Source organism: Chelonia mydas, chromosome 2 (assembly GCF_015237465.2).
Source record: "Chelonia mydas isolate rCheMyd1 chromosome 2, rCheMyd1.pri.v2, whole genome shotgun sequence".
NCBI lineage: Eukaryota > Metazoa > Chordata > Testudines > Cheloniidae > Chelonia > Chelonia mydas.
The window spans coordinates 149,567,524-149,589,504 of record NC_057850.1 but is presented as its reverse complement, the minus strand read 5'-3'; the positions used below and the strand labels follow the sequence as shown (position 1 = coordinate 149,589,504).

The following is a 21,981-nucleotide window of genomic DNA, read 5'->3' as shown; positions in this document are numbered from 1 at the left end:
AAAGGATTTGAGAAAGTTCAAACTCATACTTCCATAAGATCACGTTCAAGACTTGGGACTAAATTTTTATTTCCATTATTTTAAAAACTATTTTCCTCACTTATATCATAAAGAGTCACCAAATTATAGGCAGAGCAAATTTAACTTATGTGCTTAAGCTGTAGATCACATTACTCCTTTCTCTTACCATTTTGTGTGTTCCGTCATGTTGCTTTGTGAGTTTCCACAGCAAGTATATGATACTAAGCACTTGTTGCATTAGCTGTTGAGATTCAGGTTCCAAAAGATTTCCAAGAATGGGAGCAGCAAGTTGTGCAGGAGATGCTTCAATCCAGCACTCAATCAATAATGGAATTATTATCTCAATAAACCCTTTTAAATTTTCAGCAGAGGACAGGCCTTTTTCCACTCTGTCTGTCACGCTTACCAGGGACCTAAACCACAAAAGCAAAAAATCAGAGATAAAGAGCATTACATTAAAAAGAGAAGTGGACCACCTTCATTGTACTGTATTTGCACAATATGATAGCTTTTAATATATTAAGCTAAAAAGTAACTATTTGCTTTAAAAAACTGAAACAGTGCACTGAATTCATTTTGATGAGATGTTGTCAGTTTGAGCTAGAAGAAAAGTTAAAGTTCTACACCTGCTTCCAAATTTCCCTGCCAATCTTTGTGCCTTTACAATCACACTTACTTAATAAAAATAAAATAAATGTTTTTCTCTCTCCCGTTTACGTGAAAAGTCCATACAGAGTGAAATGATTGCAGAGGAAAAATAATTAAAACTGACTGTAAACAAAGTGCTGTGAAATAAGGAGAGTTTACAAACTGAAAAAGAGAAAAATCTGATCTCTTTCAATTATTATAATCTTAGGGTTCGCTTACAATAATAGTAGGTAAAAAAAAATGCAGACAAAAGTGCAAACAAGGTTCCAGAACCCATTGATGCTTCAGCCAGTTTTACATGCTTTGTTCTTGTAGAGAGTAACAATTGGCAGTTGACCACTACAGATTCATATGAAAATAAGATTATTAGAATAAAACTATCAAGAAAGTGAAATGGTACAATTTTATCATAATAGATTCAAAAAGAAAAACTATGTCCCACATATTTTCTCTCTCTCCTAAGTGAGCTAGAAAATCCAAGGGCATTTTCCCTTAACACCCTCTGTCTGTATTCTAAAAGATCTACCGTATATACTTGATCATCAGCCAGTTCGTTTATAAGCCGACTCCCCCAAAATGGATAAGTAAAAATGGTAAAAACTGTATGACCCTTTCATAAGCCAACCCAATATTTCAGGGGTTGGCAAACTTCGGCTCCTGGCCCGTCAGGGTAAGCCACTGGCGGGTCTGGACGTTTTGTTCACCTGGAGCGTTCGCAGGCACGGAGCCCCTCAGCTCCCAGTGGCCCCGGTTTGCCGTTCCTACCCAATGGGAGCTGCGGGAAGTGGCGCCACTTCCCGCAATTCCCATTTGCAGGGCCGGCTCTAGGCACCAGCAAAGCAAGCACGTGCTTGGGCGGCACATTTCCAGGGGCAGCATTCCGGCGCCGGCCCTCATAGGCGCTGACTCCGTGCGTGCTCCGGGGCTGGAGCACTCGGGGGAGGAGGCAGCGGTGGAGTGGAGGTGAGCTGGGGCAGGGAGCGGTTCCTCTGCCTGCCCCCCCCGCCCCCCGGGTTACTTCCCGTGGCCCTCCCTGCGCTACCTCACCTCCACTCCGCCTGCTCCCCTGAGCGCACCACCACTCCGCTTCTCCCCCCTCCCTCCCAGCCTGGAACGGAGGAGTAGGAGCGGAAATGCGGCACGCCTGGGGGAGGAGGCGGGGCCGGGGATTTGGGGAAGGGGCGAGGTTGGGGAGGGGCACGGGGAAAAAATGGGGGGGGCAGCCGAAAATTTTTTTGCTTGGGGCAGCAAAAAACCTAGAGCCGGCCCTGCCCATTGGCTGGGAACGGCAAACCACAGCCACAGGGAACTAAGGGGCTCCATGCCTGCAGATGCTCCAGGTAAACGAAACGACAATGTATTAGATATTCAATTCAATGATTTCATAGAGTTTAAAATAATCAAATTTTGGTGTAGACCCATTTATAAGCCAACCCCCGCTCTTTGATGCGTCACTTTTTTACAAAAAATATTCGGCTTATGAACAAGTATATACGGTATATGCACTACACAGGAGGCCAGATTCTTCCCTCAGACACATTCATGCAACTTTTGTGGAATTCAGTGGGAGTTATGTGCCCATAAGTGAGAACCAGTAAATATTTTAAAATTACAAAGCTCCTAGAACAGAGCAATCTCAGAAGAACCAGGATAGTAAAATATTTTCAAAGGGTTCATGGGTTAACAAAAACACATTACAGGCAACATGTTTCATCTGCCCCCTGAAAGAGAACTCTCTGGAGGGCAATAATGCCCTCATCCTATGATTTTGGACACCATATCCCATTATCAGTCTGGTTTTCAACCCACTTGACAAGCAACTCCCATTATAAATCTGAACTTGTGTACATTACTTTGACTTGATAAATAGTGGGCTCACTTCATTCCAGCTGCAGTGATAGTCCCTATAGTTAAAAATGGGAATAACACTATAATAATCTCTCTAGAATCTCAATAAACTTTAAAGTGCACCCAATAAGATAAATAACTTATGATAGTTTGAAAAAAAATACTTGCCCTGGCCACGTTTGTAATTTCAAAATTCTACAATTAGCCAAACTCTGCAGAGAAGGCTTGCCTATGGTACAACCCACAGCATATACTAAACAGGCACAGCAGATTGAAATCTTTTAAAGTTTCTGCTCTAAAATAATTGTGTATTACCAGGCACGATCCCTTGTGGGGAGGGGAGGACAGCAAGACACATAAAGGGAAGAAGAGAAGGGGTCAGAAGTAGTACACATTCCCATTCAGCAGCAAGGGCACGGTGAGGGAAGAGAAAGAACAGTGAAAAATAACCAAGCAAGGAGAGAAGCAGACAGAGAAAGAAGCCAAGAAAGAGGAAATGTAGCAGGTGTCAAAATCTTTAGAACCCTGGTATAGATACACAACATTCAATGAGGCTTGCAATCACGTTACCGTGGCTTGTTTTTCCCCTCAACCAGCTACATAAGAGATGCGGTATTTTTCAGGGCAAAATATCCTGTATGCATTTTTTTCCACCCAAGGCAGCAGAGGGAAATTATATTTTTTAGGTTTTTCTCTTTTATTTTTCCTGGAAGTCTCCCACCCAGACTTTCAAGTGCCACTTCCCACAGCACTTACATCCACAAGAGTAAAATTAACAACCCACATCAGTTTCCTTTTATTTCTAAGGAACATTATATGCAGAAGCATTAGAGGCACCACCAGAGGATCTTTCTTAGCAACTAGGAAACTTAGAGTGCATGTAAACTAGGAGAGTGAACCACTGTAGCGATAGTGATTACATGAAAAAGCTGGTTACATCACTTTTATTTGCACAATTTAATGTCTACATTGCTTAAAACACTGCATTTGTTTCCTAAGGCATTTGAAACTACAAAAGCACCTATCTACCATTCCCAGAACACTTCCAAAATGGTTGTGGGAGCTTAAAGAACTTAGTAGTGGGGTCCATATAAGAACATAATTACAATACGTGAATCTTGTGTAAGTATCTCATAGCTAGTCTACACCAGAAATTTACATTGGCACAGCTTTGTCTCTCAGGGTTGTGAATAATCCACCTCCCGAGAGATGTAGCTATACCGACCTAACCCCTGGTGTTGACAGCACTAGGTCAATGGAATCTTCAGTTGACCTAGCTATCACCTGTCAGGGAGGTGGATTAACTTCAGCAACAGGAGAACCCCTCCCGTCACTGTAGTGAGTGTCTACACGGAAGTGCTATAGCTGTTTAAGCATAGACATATCTTCAATATTCCTATTTTATTATCACCACTGATGGCATGAACTTCTCCTCAGGAGTTGTCCTAGTTTACATTAGAATAAACGTCCTATGTCAAACAGTGGTGGGTGGAATTCATTATTATTCCACTTTTAGATTACAGACCTTTAGATTACAGTCAATGAGCAAAATATGTATGACAGCATCTGGCACACCAAGAGGAACTCCAACAGAAGTCCCAGGGCAAGCAACCTCACGCTAAGGTCTGTCTAGTTTCTCGACCTGAGCCTTATCCAAACAGTAGGATAAGGTTGTGGTATGGATACTGTGCAGTGATGGGATTACATTGTGCTGGGATTCTGGAATGACAATAATTGGCTGGAATACTTACTTCTCAATCAGAAATAACACTTTACAATCTCTCTGCAAAGGCTAGCCTGCAGTAGTCTGTTGAATTTTACTCATATTATGGAGACAAATTGCTTTAATTACCACATCACCAAGCACTGAATGGTAGATCAATGTGCCCTTGAAAAACCTGAAAGCAAGCTCCTCCAGGTTCCCGCTAAACTGTAATGAAAACACTGACTGAATACATCCACTTATTTCAATAGCCTGACTTTTCACAACATTTGTGAAAGCAAGATGGACTGAACCATGAAAGCAGAAAGATATATTGTACTCAGCTGCTGAAACTCGTGGGCAGGAGTCCAGCATAACTGCCATTTAAAGAAAAACTGGTAAGATCCAGGATATGCTCAACCAGTATGTGCAACTTTAGTGGCAAAAGAGGTGTAAACAGACCTCCACAGCCAACAAAAGCTACAGTGCGCAAAGATTAGGGTAGTCTGTAAAGTTGACATTTGACTATTGCAGTATACTTTGCTATACAGGGATATGGGAGCTATGAGTGTTTCATGTCAGTGAAATTGTTAACCACTTTGCTAATGTATAGTCCTTACAATATATTTTAATGCTAAGGTGGCCTGGAAAAACTGTTACTGTAACAATTCATCTTGTTTACCTTGTACAAGGTAGTTATTATAGGACACTTGGATACAAAGGGACTGGGTGGTAAAAGCACTATTTACTATTTGTCCTATGTCACTATTAGGCATTCAAATAATTTCTAATAGAATGTAGACTATTTAATTAATAAATAAGACAGATTCTAATAAAACAAAAAATTAAGATGGAGCTCAAGGAAAAAAGATTCTATAGATGCACATAATACTGATCTGTGTCATCAGAGCAGTAAGAGGATGACGAAAGCCTAGCAGAGGGAGGGTAAAGGGAGTCTAGTGGAGACACAGGGCAAGAGGGGGGCCATTTGCAAATGCCAAAAGAGAAGAGTCACTTGTATAAGGCTGTTTGAAACCAACATCAGGCTGATATGTGTGCCTCTCCTTGGGGAGTACTGCCAATGGCAGTACAGAAGCCCTAATGATTTGGCAAATGAGTTGAGTTTAGCTTTCCATCTTCATCCACCTGATGTACATCTAATGCTCCATTTATTCTCTTGCCTGGTCCGTCTCAGTCTTCTCCTGCAATCTAGTCTCCTTCAACTTCCTCTGCAGTTTCCTTCTCTCCTCCTCCTGAATCAGCCGCAGCTTATTTTTCCTCTTTAGCTCCAACTGTAGTTCAAAGAAGATCCCACTCCGCGACATCGCCTGCTTCAAGATGTCAGAGGATTTCATTTCTCTGCTCTTGACCTCCTAAAAAATGAATTTGGTGGGACAAAGTGGGATCTTAGCATCCAGAAAGCAGAGGAGATATTTCAATCAATTCCTCATCCATTGCAACTACAACTTCATAAGTATCAAGAAAACCTAGTGAAGAATCAGAAAAAGGCAAATTTGAACATTAAATTATGGCTTTGAACTGTTCAAATATTCTCATTTTGGAATGAAGCTAAACAGTATGCAGATAAGACTTCACAGAGCCCACCTGCAATATTAATGCTCAGTGATCACTAAGACAAGGTATGCCTTAAAAAAAAAAATGTAAGGTAAAAAGCTTAATTCTTGCCTGGAGCACTTGGGAGGGAGGAAGAGACAGGGAACAAACATGGGCCTATTATAAGTTATTTTAAAAGCTAATACTCCAGTTATGGGGTATCTATGGTACTCAGTTTGGTGGCAAGTGAGGTTTTGTTTTGTTTAAATAAAAATAGCAGACTGTACCAGACACGGCAGCAATTAATATCCCACCCCCCTCTCCACCCTGTGTGCAAGTTATTGTTTTTTATGCCCAGGACAGCGACTGCTTTGATAAAGCTGTCAGAAAGCTAGAAGTGTAGCCAACTGAGAGATTTTGCTGTCCCCCGCTGTCAGAGCAGCAAAAGATTAAAATACATGATAAATTTATTTGCACTATCTGCGCTGATTCCTCTCATGGGTAATAAATGTATTATATCAATGAGTAACATCTTGGACCACTGACCTTGCCTGTAAGATTTAGTGCAATAAAAAGATGTAGCTTTCGGGAGGACGTTAATATTGTTTGTGTGTTAAACATTTATGTTGGCCATTTTGAGACTGTCCATGAAGAGTAGGAGCCACGGGAATCCCAGGCATTTCTCTTCCCTCCCATTAGAAGTTACTTCTTTCCTGGCAGCAACAGTAGTAGCAGAGGCTGAGGCTTTGTCTATACTAAAGGGAAAAGTCTACCTAAGCTATGCAATTTGAGTTACGTGAATAGTGTAAATCAAATGGACGTAGCTTGGATCTACTTTCCATGGGGTCCACACTACATGACATCAACAGGAGACTCCCCTCACTCGTCTCGAACAGGTGGAATACAGGAGTCGACGGGAGAGCGATTGGCGGTCGATTTAGCGGGTCTACTGAAGACCCGCTAAAATCGACCACGGATGCATCGATCGCCGCAGCATCGATCCTCCAGTAAGTGTGGACAAGCCCCAAAAACTGACTGCAGAGCTAAAAGAGATGGAATTGGGGATGACAGGATTAAGAGTCTCCAGGTTAATGTGATATTTTGGGCAGGAAAAAGTGATCAGGGAGAAGGGCTCTATGCTCGAGTCCAGGAGTTCTCAGCCTTTTTCTTTCTGAGGCCCCCCCACCGCCCGCCAAATGCTATAAAAACTCCCCAACCCACCTGTGCCACAACTGTTTTTCTGCATATAAAAGCCAGGGCCAGTATTATGGGTTAGCAAGCAGGGCAAATGCCTGCGGCCCCACACCACAGGGGGCCCCGCGAAACTAAGTTGCTCAGGCTTTGGTTTCAGCCCAGGTGGTAGGGCCCCAGGCTTCAGCCCTGCATGGTGGGGCTTTGGCTTTCTGCCCTGGGCCCCAGTGACTGTAACACTGGCCCTGCCTGGAGGACCCCCAGAAACCTTCTCACAGCCCCCCAGGGGGCCCAGGACCCCGGGTTGAGAACTACTATCTAGTCATCTATTTTCGATCTCCAGCAACCAGACTACTTCTACCCTTATTAGTGGTAACTGGCACTCTTAGCAATCATGGCTGTAGCCAGTAAGACAAGATGGACTGGTCCTATTTTATCTCACTCCCCAGGTCCCTCCAATCCCACAGTGCACATAGTAAAACAACCACCAAATGTGATCAAATGAAATACATCTCAATACCTTTTGAGGAGGGCCCTTCTTTTCCCAATAACTTGACTTTGCTGCCATCACCTTCCTTTGCCAGCCATCCTTTAGATTCTGGTAACATCTCCTCTTGGTAATCTGCTGGCTCTTCCTCACGCTCGCTCACATCAGCGGCTCTCTGGATTCCTTATTGAAATCCAGCTCCTCACAGAAAGGGCAGCTAATTCAGCTGGCACCACATGTTCAGGTATCTTCTCAGTCTTTGTTATGATGCATCTTCAGCTCTCACATTGCATGGACAGCATTCAGTGCACAATTTGGCAAGCCTCTGACACATCTTGGTGTAAACCTGCTAGTTCTGACTCCATGTGAATTGACTTGCACTCCATTATCCAAGCAGGGCTTTTTCATTGGCTCAGCCCAGCTTACAACTCAATCAAAGTTTTCAGTGGAGCAGATTTTATTGGAAATCAAGACGGTTGAACTCTTTTACTTGCTAGCTTACAGAAGTGGATACTGGCAATCAACTGCACACTATTGTTAACTTCATATAATTCCCAGTACTCATTGCAAATAAGGTGCTTCCTGTTGATCTGCCCCTATAGCAGGGAGCACAGAACAGTCACTGACAGGTAAAACGTGGCAGTGGAGATGGGAAGACCAGCTAATAGCTGTGCCTTTGAATTTGCACAGGGGAAAGACACATTATACCCTCCTGTAGTTCAATCAGATATACAGTAGATAGAGCACTGGACTGGAACTCAGGAGACCTGGGGTCTATTCCCAGCTCTGTCACTGGCCTGTTACATGACTTTGGGCAAGTTACTTCAGCTCTGTGCTTTAGTTTCCCCACTCCATAAGATGGGGATAATGCTACGTGCCTCCTTTGTAAACTGCTTTGAGATCTATGGATGAAAGGTGCTACCTAAGAGGTAAGTAGTACTACTGTTCTCAGGCAGTTCATTCTATGAATGCTACAATGAATATAAAATGTCAAGGATGACATTTGTGTGTGGATGCAAACTGTCTTACAGGCACTGCACGAACAAAGTGGGGCAAGGCTTTTTGTCTAGTGTAGGGAGGGTCACTAGGGAAGAGGACTAGAAATATACAATTGGGTTTTTTCATAAATGTAAAATTAAGTCCATTTCTCAGTATCTATTCTGTTAATTATTTCTATTTCTTGTTAGTAAGCATACATTAAAAAAGTTATTTTTCACTTTCATCACTAATTTTTGTCAGTTAAAGGAATCATATTTCAAGAAGTCACATTTTATCTATAAGTGAACTGATCTAGAAAATTGGTAATTTGATGAAAAGCATGTGCACACTGACAATTCTATGTGTGACCTCAAAATAAGTGACCTGTGTGATTATACCAAATAGCCACATAGTTGTACACCTCAGACAGCCAAACAGTATTTATAAAATGGATAGTATGAAAGATTTTATGTTCAGCCAAAGAAACTGTAGGTTGGAGAAAAGAGATCAAAGTTACAGTCAAGACAGGTTAACTTTTTGAGCCTTCAAAATTCCTCAGTTAAAAAAAAGAGCTGATCACATGGCCTGAAGTTAATGTGTCTACATCACATTAGAATATGCACATCATTAAAGCATGAGACGCTCTCTGGGCCAGTACACTTAACTTCTACTACTAAAAAGGGATTTGCCTTCACACTCTCCATTTATACGCAGTAAAAAATAATGCTCTGGTGTTCCATCTGCATGGAAGATGTAATGAAAGGATGGCCTGTACTGAAAATTTGTAACAAGTGGTATAAATGACCATTTTATTTGTGGTTAATGAAAAATAGCACTGAGAGAGTCATAATGGACATAGAGTATGGTAATCAATGGCTCAATACTTCTATATTTTCATATTCTATAACATGATCAAATTGTTGTGGTAAAATAACCCATCTCACTGAATGATCTAATATAAATCTCGCTAGAGTCCTAGAACAAAAATGAACACCTGTGATTCAGCAGCAACAACATACAACAGTTTCATATTAGCTTAGTTGTAAATATAGAATTGACTCAATGAAACTATCAGACAGGTAACATTTTTCTCACCTTAGTCTGAATGCTGAATTGATCCTTGGTTGTGATCCACCATTTTCATATAGCTGGATGTGCTGCTGATTACTGGCATGCTCCTTCCAGCTTATACATACTGAGTTCCTCATGAACTGGGAGTTCTCCTTTTGCTCCTGGATCTCTTCATCTTCTTCTGATCCACTGGAACCATCTACCAATGCTTGGAGAAACTTCTTGAATCTGATCAGTACATTCAGCCTCCATTGCTGTGAAGTTACTCTGCGGTTAGGGTTAACAGACAGCATCCAGGATATTTTCTCTCTACTTTTCAGGTTTTTTGACAACTGCTGGTGAGAAATAAGCTCTACAAAATTCTTCAGCAATATACTACAGCGATTAGTAAGGAGGACTGGGTACTCTTCCAACAAGATGTCCAAGACCTTTAAAGAATCCTCCTGAATTCCTTCACTGATATGAGTCATGGCACTGGAGAGGTGGGCACTTACCAAAGGAAAAAATGGAGCAATCTGCTCAGCTCGGATTTTTGGAGCCAAGAATTGAAGGAGCCGGATTGCTGCTACTCTGACACCAGAGTCCTTGTCTGTAAATACAGCTGCCACCTCACTTAGTATATTTGAAAGGTGTGCATCAATTATAAATGGATACTGGGACAGCAGTTCTTTGAGCCCAAGAAGAGCACTTTGCTTAACTCCGGCACTATAGTGATGCATCTGTGAAAGCAGATCCTACAAGAAGAGAGAGACACATTTACTAGTTATTCCTTCAAAAACTTTAAACTGACCCATTTTCTAGTATTAATCTGTTCTTAAAAGACTTAATAGGTATAGAAACTGTTTTAATGGACTATATCAAGAGCTTAATAATTTCAGATCCAAAAATACTTTCTTTTAGAGCATAACAGCCAACAAGTCACCTACCTTCCTAATTACAGGAAGTATGCAATAATTTCATGGTTTGCTATCTAGGTACTTACATGACCTTCATAATCATAACATCTGTGTGCCTCCTGAATTAATAATAGCAAGCAAGACTCTCTCTTACTCACTTCTACCTGCGGAGTAGAGCTGGAGTACACCAGCTATGACTGCACAGCTGCTTTTAAGTTACCCATAGCAGACTTACTTCTTTGAAGGTGGCCCCTCATCTCCTCCAGTGGGAGAGCTAGAGTTAAGGAAAGGAAGGTGGTGTGACAGATATATTGCCGAAAATTGCTGTACTTTGGAGAACGTACTGAATTAAAATTTAAGTATCTTTGGAGTCCAATATATTAAAAGAATCATTTATGAATTATTGTGGCTTGAATTGTATGCAACCTCTAGAAGGGGAAAAGGTGACAGATGTGAGAGCTGGACTGTCTTGATTAAAGGACTATATTGAACAACATGTCAGACAAGAATGGAACAAACTTTGGAACAAAAAGTATTAACTGGTTTTCCTGGGGATTAGCTAAGGGCAGGTCAATGAGGACCTGAGGACTATTTAAGGCAGTGGTGGGCAACCTGCGGCCCATCTGGGTAATCCGCTGGCGAGCCGCAAGACAGTTTGTTTACATTGACTGTCCACAGGTACGGCCACCCGCAGCTCCCATTGGCCAGGAACAGTGAACTACGGCCACTGGGAGCTGCGGGGGGCCATGCCTGTGGACTGTCAATGTAAACAAACTGTCTCGCGGCCCGCCAGTGGATTACCCTGATGGGCCGCATGCACCCCGCATGTTGCCCACCACTGATCTATGAGGAGGTCAATGCAAATACATTTTTGCACCATCAGTCCCTATATGTCCAGTTATGCAAAAACACAGTCTTTTGAAGTTATGCCCTGAAGAGTGGCCATTGCCTGCTGATCACCTGTTACGTGAGACCAAGATCATAAGCCTAAGCTATATAAAGGAAAGACTGACTACTCATAATAGTTCTGGTTCTGAATCTGAGACAGTTATGAACTTGTAACCCCGGGGGAAAATCCAGTTATGTGTTTCGAAGGACTGACACCTACCAGAACCCCAGGTTGGAGTTGGGGTCACCTCTGGTAAGCTTTTTAGCAGATGTGTAGGTTCTTTTATTGTTTTTAATGCTTTCTCTGTAATGCTTTCACATTAAGAGCAAATGTATTTGCTTAGAAAGAGCTGTGTGGTACCCTGTACTGCTGGCAATTACAGCTGTTCGTAGCCTTTGGAGAGAAAGCAATGTGCAGAGAAAGCCTGCTTACATGGTCTGGCTTATTAGGGCTATCACAGTGTAGGCGGGAAACACTACAGCCTGGAAAAACCCCTGTCAAGAGAGAGAGAGAGATCCCTACCCAAGAGAGGTGACCTCTGAAGAGCCTGGAGCCAGAAACAGGTGCCTTTGATAAATCATGAAGGTGCAGTTCCTTTCAGGTTGCAACAGATGGACTTAGAGAGGGGATAGCAAGCAGATGAAAAACGAAGAAAAACAGGAACCTAAAGTTAAATATGGCTTTAGGAGTCTATTTTTGAAACCTTCTGCCTCTGGACAAACTAATGAAAAACTAACGACATAACACCAAGATTTTAAAAAACAGGTGTCTTGAGTTAAAGCTTCCCAAACAATATTTAACTTCCGGCTCCTATTTTTTAAAATCTCTGCCTTAGGTTAATAGCTCATCCAAAGACCCAAGCCACTATCTAAACTTCACAAGTATCCATAGTCCAGCATTTGGTCAAGGTCAGTGGGACAGTGCTCAAATACAACCTTTGTTAAAAAACATAATAAATTGTCAAATCACTGCTGAAACTTTTACCTTACCATACCTTTATGTTAAGTTTTCTATTGTTCGTGGGAAGTATTCCATCCTCTTTAAGCTGTTCAGGAAGATGTATGGCCTTCGTTTTGAAGTTTGTATCAGTTGCATTTTCTAGTCTAGGCTTCTTTTTTCCAACTTTTAGCTTCACCTTTTGGAAATCCTCTTGGTGTTTCCTCTTTTTAGTCATTTTGAAGCTCTGTAGAGAGACGTTCAAATTGTTAAACACCGGGCAATCAAACAACTTACGGTAAAACCATGTCTATTTTTCTCAAGAACTGGCTTCTGGAATAGTTTATTGCTCCTTAAAGTATGGTTCAGATCTGAAAAAGACTTACAAAGAAGGGCACCTTCTTAAGCAATATAACTGCTCCCTACCTGCATTCAGAGTGAAATCTGCTTTCCTTTCCCAACAAACAGTACATTTTTTACGACTTTTTACTCATGTTAGCACTGCAAAGCCAATGCAGCTCCTAGAGCAGGGTTCTATTCCATTTGTGCATCAGTCAGAAAATCCCAACCAGCTGCACATCTAACAACACAAATAAGACAACCAGATTGCACAAGTGTAATTGAGGCCTTAATCTGACCTACAAAACTTTCATTACTGACGCAATGAGTGAAAAGGAAAGAACCTGGCTGCTTGACTCTCAGACCACAGGTTAAGTTTGCAGCAATAGTAATTAGGAGAAAATAAATAAAATAAACATAAAAAGACTGAAAAGTCAAGGCATATTGGCTTTCATCTAGGAAAGTGTATAAACATTTTTGCACCATTGGTACCAACAGCAGAAGCTGTAGTGGTAGACAGGGTGTAGGCAATGTGGTGGTAAAAATCCTGTCTGTGCCCTGCCTATGTTACAGTTTGTACTGTCACTAGCAGCCATGCAGATGCACCAGCACAGATAAAATGCTCATAAATTTTCCTAACCTAGGTACACAATGAGAAAAAATGAAACCCCATGATGCCATTTTTAGAGACACTTTTTAGTTCAGAATCAAAGCTTTAACATATTTGTACTGACACACTGCTTCTAGCTTTATCAAATCACAAAACACTGCACCTTAAGGTTCCTACATTCTGATAATCTTGTGTACTGCATCATACCTCCACTTTAGGACTAACAGAATTTTAGCAGCTGATATCACAACCCAATAGATTAATACTCTATACCAGATGAAAGTTGTTTCTAAGATTTCTGATTGTATGATTTCTGGCTGTAATGGGTCCTGACAGTGGCAGTTAAAATCATGTCAGGATTCAAGCAGAAAAATAAAAAGCAAGATGTCATTATATGATTTTAAGGGCCAATAACTCTCAGCCTTCCTGGGATAAAAATAATGATTTATATCATTCGAAATCTGAGTGCCTCCAAAATTCAGTGGTATGTAGTATTCATGTCTTAATGCTGGCGGTTCAAAGGGATCAGTTCATAAAACTTTCACTGGATTCAGAGTAACAGCCGTGTTAGTCTGTATTCGCAAAAAGAAAAGGAGTACTTGTGGCACCTTAGAGACTAACCAATTTAATTGAGCATAAGCTTTCGTGAGCTACAGCTCACTTCATCAGATGCATACTGTGGAAAGTGTAGAAGATCTTTTTATATACACACAAAGCATGAAAAAATACCTCCTCCCACCCCACTCTCCTGCTGGTAATAGCTTATCTAAAGTGATCACTCTCCTTACAATGTGTATGATAATCAAGTTGGGCCATTTCCAGCACAAATCCAGGGTTTAACAAGAATGCCTGGGGGGGGAAGAGGGGGGGGGGAACAAGGGGAAATAGGTTACCTTGCATAATGACTTAGCCACTCCCAGTCTCTATTCAAGCCTAAGTTAATTGTATCCAATTTGCAAATGAATTCTAATTCAACAGTTTCTCGCTGGAGTCTGGATTTGAAGTTTTTTTGTTGTAATATCGCAACTTTCATGTCTGTAATCGCGTGACCAGAGAGATTGAAGTGTTCTCCGACTGGTTTATGAATGTTATAATTCTTGACATCTGATTTGTGTCCATTTATTCTTTTACGTAGAGACTGTCCAGTCTGACCAATGTACATGGCAGAGGGGCACTGCTGGCACATGATGGCATATATCACATTGGTGGATGTGCAGGTGAACGAGCCTCTGATAGTGTGGCTGATGTTATTAGGCCCTGTGATGGTGTCCCCTGAATAGATATGTGGGCACAGTTGGCAACGGGCTTTGTTGCAAGGATAGGTTCCTGGGTTAGTGGTTCTGTGGTGTGGTATGTGGTTGCTGGTGAGTATTTGCTTCAGGTTGGGGGGCTGTCTGTAGTCAAGGACTGGCCTGTCTCCCAAGATTTGTGAGAGTATTGGGTCATCCTTCAGGATAGGTTGTAGATCCTTAATAATGCGTTGGAGGGGTTTTAGTTGGGGGCTGAAGGTGACGGCTAGTGACATTCTGCTATTTTCTTTGTTAGGCCTGTCCTGTAGTAGGTGACTTCCGGGAACTCTTCTGGCTCTATCAATCTGTTTCTTCACTTCCGCAGGTGGGTACTGTAGTTGTAAGAATGCTTAATAGAGATCTTGTAGGTGTTTGTCTCTGTCTGAGGGGTTAGAGTGGGTTGGGGGGGGGGGGGGGGGGGTGAGATAACCTGGATTTGTGCTGGAAATGGCCCAACTTGATTATCATACACATTGTAAGGAGAGTGATCACTTTAGATAAGCTATTACCAGCAGGAGAGTGGGGTGGGAGGAGGTATTTTTTCATGCTTTGTGTGTATATAAAAAGATCTTCTACACTTTCCACAGTATGCATCCGATGAAGTGAGCTGTAGCTCTCGAAAGCTTATGTTCAATTAAATTGGTTAGTCTCTAAGGTGCCACAAGTACTCCTTTTCTTTTCACTGGATTGTTAGTTTAGCACAGTTTTTTTGCACTAGTCCAAGACTCACTTTAGCAATAATTATATTATAGCAAATCCCAGACTTCATACCAGTATAATATTCAGTTTCTGAAATAAAAATATATAAATATCAGGGTTCATTAAGTGGTTTCATAAAAATAACTGGACCTTGCCAAAAAAGTACGCAAATGTTTAGTGAATCTCTCAACTTCTAAAAAGGCTCAGTAGCTTTCAAAGAAATCAAATATTCTAGTAAAGATTTTCTACTAATCTTACATTCAATTTGAGATATTAACCTACAATGTAGAAATTCAGAATTATTTTTTCTTTAGTTTTTAAGTTTTGGTTTTAAGATTATAAAATCAGAAAATGCACAATACTGTAGTTAAATGTATAGAATTAGTCCTGTATTTGACAACCACTACCTTAAGAACCTGAGAAATCATTACTGTAAATTTTGTGGTATCTGCCAGAACAAGCAAAATCCCAGCCACCATAAATTTTCCATATCTATACTGATTTTGGGGAAACTTGACACACACAGAAACACAAAATTCACCATTAAACTAACAAACCCAAAGGGATTTTTTTTTTTTAAATTAAAGAAAGCTGGGGTATTGCTGACCAAATATAGAAACTTCTAACAAAATTCATCACTTGTACCTCTGTTTACGGAAGGCATATTTTCTTGCCAGAAGAGAAAGTAAAGTCTGCAACTTTATGTTTTATATGTATACTGTCAGGGCAATCTTTCTTAAACCCCTTGCCTGTGTTAGTAATAGCACATCTACACAGAATAATTAAAAATGAAAATTTTAAATCCAATTCACTTGACAGATTTCACTTCTTTTGGATAGTTAACACTAGACTTAGAAGCTACATTTTAGTTTGTGACTTTCAATTCTCATGTACTAGCTCAATGCTGTGTATGAGTTCACAGCAATACATGAGAATACTGAAATACAAATCCTGTTTCAATAAAAAATAATCTATTCACGTTAAACAGCTTTACAAAACTTACATTTTGGTCCCAAACTAAACAGGTAGCATCTATACCCATATTGCTTCTAAGACAGGGATCGGCAACCTTTGGCACGCGGCCCGCCAGGATAAGCCCCCAGGCGGGCCAGGCCAGTTTGTTTATCTGCCGTGTCCGCAGGTTAGGCCAATCGCAGCTCCCACGGGCCAATGGGGGCCGCGGGAAGCAGCAGCCAGCACATCCCTCGGCCCACGCCGCTTCCCGCAGCCCCCATTGGCCTGGAGCAGCGAACCATGGCCAGTGGGAGCTGCAATCGGCTGAACCTGCGGACCTGGCAGGTAAACAAACCAGCCCAGCCCACCAGGGGGCTTACCCTGGTGGGCCACATGACAAAGGTTGCCAATCCCTGCTCTAAGATCTTACAAGCTTTTGATTTTCAGCTCATCTTTATCTGCCTCTCGGCATGCATAAATGCATTCCAATATAATTTCCATTATGTAATCACAAACCATATAGCACTAACTGGTTGCAACTGCTGTTATGGTGCAAATTTTTCTCTCGTTAGAACAGCTTGTTTTTACTCACCAACAATTTTTTTCTTTAAATCATCCTTTGGAATGAAATATATTATGCTTGTTCTCCATCCTAGAGGTGATTAAGTTTGAGGACAATCCATTAAGTTACTTCTGAAGGAGAATGGAGGATGGGTATAAAATGTATGCTTTGCACTGAAGAAAAATGCTAACTATCTTCCCTCGCACCCTGTCAGAGTTCCCTCCCGCACTCTGAACTCTAGGGTACAGACGTGAGGACCCGCATGAAAGACCCCCTAAGCTTCTACCAGCTTAGGTTAAAAACTCCCCAGGCACAAATTCTCCCTTGTACCTTGGGTTTAAGTAATGCTGCCACCACCACCAAGTGATTTAACAAAGAACCAGGGAAAAGGACCACTTGGAGTTCCTCTTCCCCCAGCAATCCCCCCAAACCCTTACACCCCCTTTCCTGGGGAGGCTTGAGAATAATATCCTAACCAATCGGTTACAAAATGATCAAAGACCCAAATCCCTGGGTCTTGGAACAATGGGAAAATCAGTCAGGTTCTTAAAAGTAGGGTTTTATTTTAAGAAAAGGTAAAAGAATCACCTCTGTAAAATCAGGATGGTAAATACTTTACAGTATTTACAAATTCAAAACACAGAGGATTCCCCTGTAGGCAAAACTTTAAAGTTACAAAAAATCCGGGATAAACCTCCCTCTAGCAAAGGGAAAATTCACAAGTTGAAAACAAAAGGTAATCTAACGCGCCTTGCCTTATTTACTTACTCTTTGTGTAACATCAGAGACTTGTACAGGATGGTTTATAGGAGAAGGAGGTTTATTTTGACCTGATGCCCCTCTGCTTTCCCCAGAGAACACACCAACAAAGCCTCCGAATTCCCCCTTTCCTGCCCCCAAGATTTGAAAGTATCTTCTTTCCCCATTGGTCCCTTTGGTCAGGTGCCAACCAGGTTATTTGAACTTCTTAACCCCTTACAGGTAAGGAGGAATTCTAGGCTACCCTTAGCTGTATGGTTATGACACACCCACAAAAAATGTAACTCAGAAACAGATTAACTGCGAAATTGACAGTTTTCAATGAACAGGTGCTCTATTAAATGAAAAAAAATTCCTCCAAAATAAAATTACAGTAGAAGCTCAGAATTACAAACACCAGAGTTATGAACAGACCGGTCAACCACACACCTCATTTGGAACTAGAAGTATCCAATCAGGCAGCAGCAAAGACACACACACACAAAAAAAAAAAGGAAATACAGTACATTACTGTGTTAAATGTAAACTACTAAAAAAGTAAAGGGAAAGCAGCATTTTTCTTCTGCATAATAAAGTTTTAAAGCTGTATTAAGTCAACGTTCAGTTGTAAACTTTTGAAAGAACAACCATAACATTTTGTGCAGAGTTACAAACATTTCAGAGTTACAAAGAACCTTCATTCCCAAGGTATTTGTAACTGAGATTCTACAGTATAAAAATGCAAGATTGAGCATATACAGCAAAAGAAAATGTTACATTGTAAGCAGCACAATTACATCTATTTAAATGAGCAGTTTTTTCCAAAATGTGGAGACAACTGTTTGCCTTAGTGCTGCCTCCTAACCTGAACCCTCCTTTCAAATGGCCGGGCACCCAAACTCATTCTACTCCCCTCAACTCCTCAGATGGTTTTTAAATGTTAATCACTATATAACACTCACAATTCAGACTTTGCATCCCCAAATAAATAATAATTTTATTCACAAAGCTCCGCCCCGACTGCTCCATTGCAAAAGTGCCACCACCATCAAAACAATTCTCATTAACTAATAAAAAGAACATCCCAGCCTCAACAAATTCATAAACAAGGTGCGTAAACAAAACAAAAAAAAAAACACTACAGCAACCGTGGTAGTAACTTAAAAATACCTCTGAAAAAGTAAGTTTTTACATTTTTTTTTAAGTGGGGAGAGATTAAATAAGTCAGATTTCAAGAGGGAGCAATACACTGGATTCTCCAGCAGGACAGAAACTTCAAATTTTTGTGTGGAGAGCAGGTCTCCACCCTAACTGGAGCGCAGTTCTTGTGAATACGTAAGACCATAAGAACAGCCATACTGGGTCAGACCAAAGGTCCATCTACCCCAGTATCCTGTCTTCCGCCATTGGTCAATGCCAGGTACCCCAGAGGGAATGAACAGAACAGGTAATCATCAAGTGATCCATCCCCTGTTGCCCAGTCCCAGCTTCTGACAAACAGAGGCTAGGGACACCATCCCTGTCCATCCTGGCTAATAGCCACTGATGGACCTAACCTCCATGAACTGATCTAGTTCTTTTTTGAACCCTGTTATTAGTCTTGGCCTTCACAACATCCTCCGGCAAGGAGCTCCACAGGTTGACTGTGCGTTGTGTGAAGAACACCATAAAAGAATCCCCAATAAACTGTAAAAAGAAAAGGAGTACTTGTGGCACCTTAGAGACTAACAAGTTTATTTTAATAAACTATGTGGTCTTTGACGTGCATACCTGTTACTCGTGTAGTTAACGGCATGCACAGCTGATATGCACAGTTTACCTGAAATGTATCTATACCGCAAGGAAGTGCATATACGTAGGGGTCATTCCCACACCTACTTTTAAAAGAAAGCTAGGCAATTAAATGTATAAGAATGCAACATTAATGTTGCAAGTTAAAAATCACAAAAGAAAAGCTTCCACAGCATGTAACCTGGCCAGTTGTGATTTTTAACTGTGCATTAAAAAGTTTTTGAGTTATATAGATAATTTGAGAAAAGTGTATGGTACTGGCATAAACTTATCAGAAGAAAGTTTATCCAATGAAAAGGTGAGCTCTTGTACCCCTGCTGCAGAAGTAACGGTAAGAACTGGTCAAATCCACTTCTGCTGATGCAGTTTTCTGAGCAGCAGGACGGGAAGTGTAGAAATTTCTGTTTTCAACTCAACCATTTGCAACAAGCCTAGGACAACAGGTAGTCTCAGGGCCTCTACCTGGCCAAACCCTATATAGCTGATAATTGAGGCAATGTTTTAGTCATGGGTATTTTTAGTAAAAGTCATGGACAGGTCATGGGCACAAAAGAAAAATTCCCAGCCCGTGACCTGTCCATGACTTTTACTATATACCCCTCACTAAAACTTGGGATGGGGGAGGGGAGCGGCTTGGGGGGCACAGTGGGTGCTTGGAGGGGAGGGGTGCGGCCTGGCGGGGTGCCGTGGGTGCTCGAGGAGGGTCACGGCCCAGGGGGTGGGGAAGGTGGCAGGGCTGGGGCAGGCTCCCTACCCGGCTCATGGGAAGCGGCGACCTCCAGCTCCTAGCTCCATGTGCTGCCTCCTCTCCACCCCACCTTTTCTTTTTTAGTTATCAGACAGTTAGTTACTGCTGAGTTATTGCTGCCGCTGCGTCAGAGCTCAGAAACGGAGCACAGCTAGGCTCGCTGCGAGACGAGCTTTCATTGTTATTCTTACTTGCTGGTAGCGCCAAAGCTGAGCCCCAACCCTGCCAGCTTCCCGGGGGCGGGCAGCAGCCGCCCCCGCCCAGAGCAGCTCCCAGGATCAGCGCCTCGCGGAGCATCAGGGGGGACCCCTCAGCCGGCAGGAGACGGGTTCACACCGCGCCCCCACACGCGCAGAGGCGGGTGCCCGGCAGCGGCTGCTCTCGCGCCCGCGGGTCTCGCTGTCAGCGATTCAAAGCAGCCCTCGGGGGGGTGCCCTGCCCCGCCTCTGCAGCGGGGCGCGGGGGGCTGAATCCGCCCTGGCCCCGGGGCAGCGCCCCCAGGTGTCGCGCCCGCCCCGCTCTCCGGGGCTCCGCTGGGGAGCGGGGGAGGGGAGCGGGACCCCCGGCCCGCAGCGAGCGGCGGGGGCTGAGCCCGGGGCCGTGTAACCGCCCCCGGCAGCAGGCGGCGGCGGCAGGGGGCGAATCCCCGGTTTCCCCGAAACCGACCCGGCGGGAGGGGGCGGGGCTGATGCGCGGGGCCCCCCGGAGTGGGGGGCGGAGGGGGCCCCGCGCGGACCGCACTCACCGACCCACGCGGCGAGCGTCCGCCACCTCCCCGCTCCAGCCACGGCGAGTCCCCGCCGGAAACCGCTGCCCACGTGACTAACGGGAGTGGGCGGCGGGAACTGGGACCTGCGACCATAGAGAGGAGCTGGGAGGGAAGAGCGGCCGCCCGCTCAGGTCTGGGCGGCGCCCTGAAGCCGAGAGATCCGTTGGCGGCTCTGGGGCCCTAGTGCCGCGCGCGCGCCGCTCTCTGCCGGGCCCGGGGCGCCGACGTTAACAGCAGCCGGCGGCAAGCGGCCGCGTCCCTCCCACGGACTTCCCGGAGCGTCGCGGCCGATGCCGGGACGCTGCGGGGAAACAACCTGCTGGCGAACGGCGCGCGAAAGGGAGGCGGGAAGGCGCCCAGCACGCGGAAGGCGGAGCCGGAGCCCCTTCGCTGGTTCTGGAGAATTCCCGCCAAATTGATGTCAGAACCTGTAAATCCAGGTTTCAGAGCAGCAGCAGCCGCGTCCGTCCGTCTCCGCAAAAAGAAAAGGAGGCTTGTGGCACCTTCGAGGCTAACCAATTTATTTGAGCATTTAAATTGGTTAGTCTGGAAGGTGCCACAAGTCCTGCTTTTCCCGTAAATGCAGTTTCTTCACAGGGGCGCCCTACGTGTTGTACGGAACTTCTGCTTCATCGCCGCGCGGCTTCTCTTTGCTTAGCTGGACGTGCCCCTTCAACGCCGCCCACCGGCGCAGCGTGCGCGCACAGGACAGTCACAGAGGGAGAGTCCCGGGCCGGGACAGGTGCGCGCACTGCCCTCCCTGCAGCACCCTCTGCCGGGGTCACGCTGCGGCGCGAGACTCGCCGCGTGCCGGGCTCGAAGGGGAAGAGAGGCAAAGCCCCCCTCACAGCCCCGGGGCAGGGCCGCGTCGCTCTGCACCTGCCCTCCTCGCAGCGGATGCGAATGGACGGGGCAGCGAGATCTCGGCCGCCATGTTTCTCTGGTGCTTCAGAAACCAGTTGGCAAATAAAAGTCAGCGTCACATAAGCCATTCTTAAAGCCCCAGTGTGGTTTTTCAGTACATGGCCAAGCCCTGCTCTCGTCCATCCCCCTTGGGCCTCTCGCCAACAGGCCAGAGTCACAGAGTGTACGGGCCGGCTGCAGGACAGGGCGTAGGGTTGCCAGGCGTCTGGTTTTCGACCGGAATGCTCGGCGGAAAAGGGGCCCTGGCAGCTGCTGACCAGGCCGTTAACATTCCAGTCAGCGACACAGTGGGGCTAAGGCAGGCTCCCTGCCTGCCCTAGCTCCATGCGGCTCCCAG

At 43.9% G+C, this 21,981-nt stretch overlaps 1 protein-coding gene across 10 annotated transcripts in view; it reads right to left on the bottom strand.

The window, feature by feature from the left end:
• TEX10 (testis expressed 10) overlaps positions 1-21,704 on the bottom strand; it is a 122,190-nt gene extending 100,486 nt beyond the window's left edge. For 6 of the 10 annotated variants that reach the window (XR_005224473.2, XR_006288795.1, XM_037893422.2 and 3 more), the window contains exons 1-4: positions 20,697-21,704; positions 12,280-12,468; positions 9,525-10,234; positions 188-434 (exon numbers count right to left, since the gene is read on the bottom strand). Coding sequence is in view for 8 of the 10 variants with exons in the window: in XM_037893422.2 (XP_037749350.2) it covers positions 188-434; positions 9,525-10,234; positions 12,280-12,468; positions 20,697-20,813 (1,263 nt within the window). In the remaining 2 variants the exon portion in view is untranslated. Of the gene's footprint in view, positions 1-187; positions 435-9,524; positions 10,235-10,631; positions 10,671-12,279; positions 12,469-16,704; positions 16,771-19,515; positions 19,623-20,696 lie in introns of those variants that run through there. The other 4 variants (XM_037893425.2, XM_037893424.2, XM_043540331.1 and 1 more) reach the window with 4 other exon arrangements.
• Between the last annotated feature and the right edge of the window lie 277 nt (positions 21,705-21,981).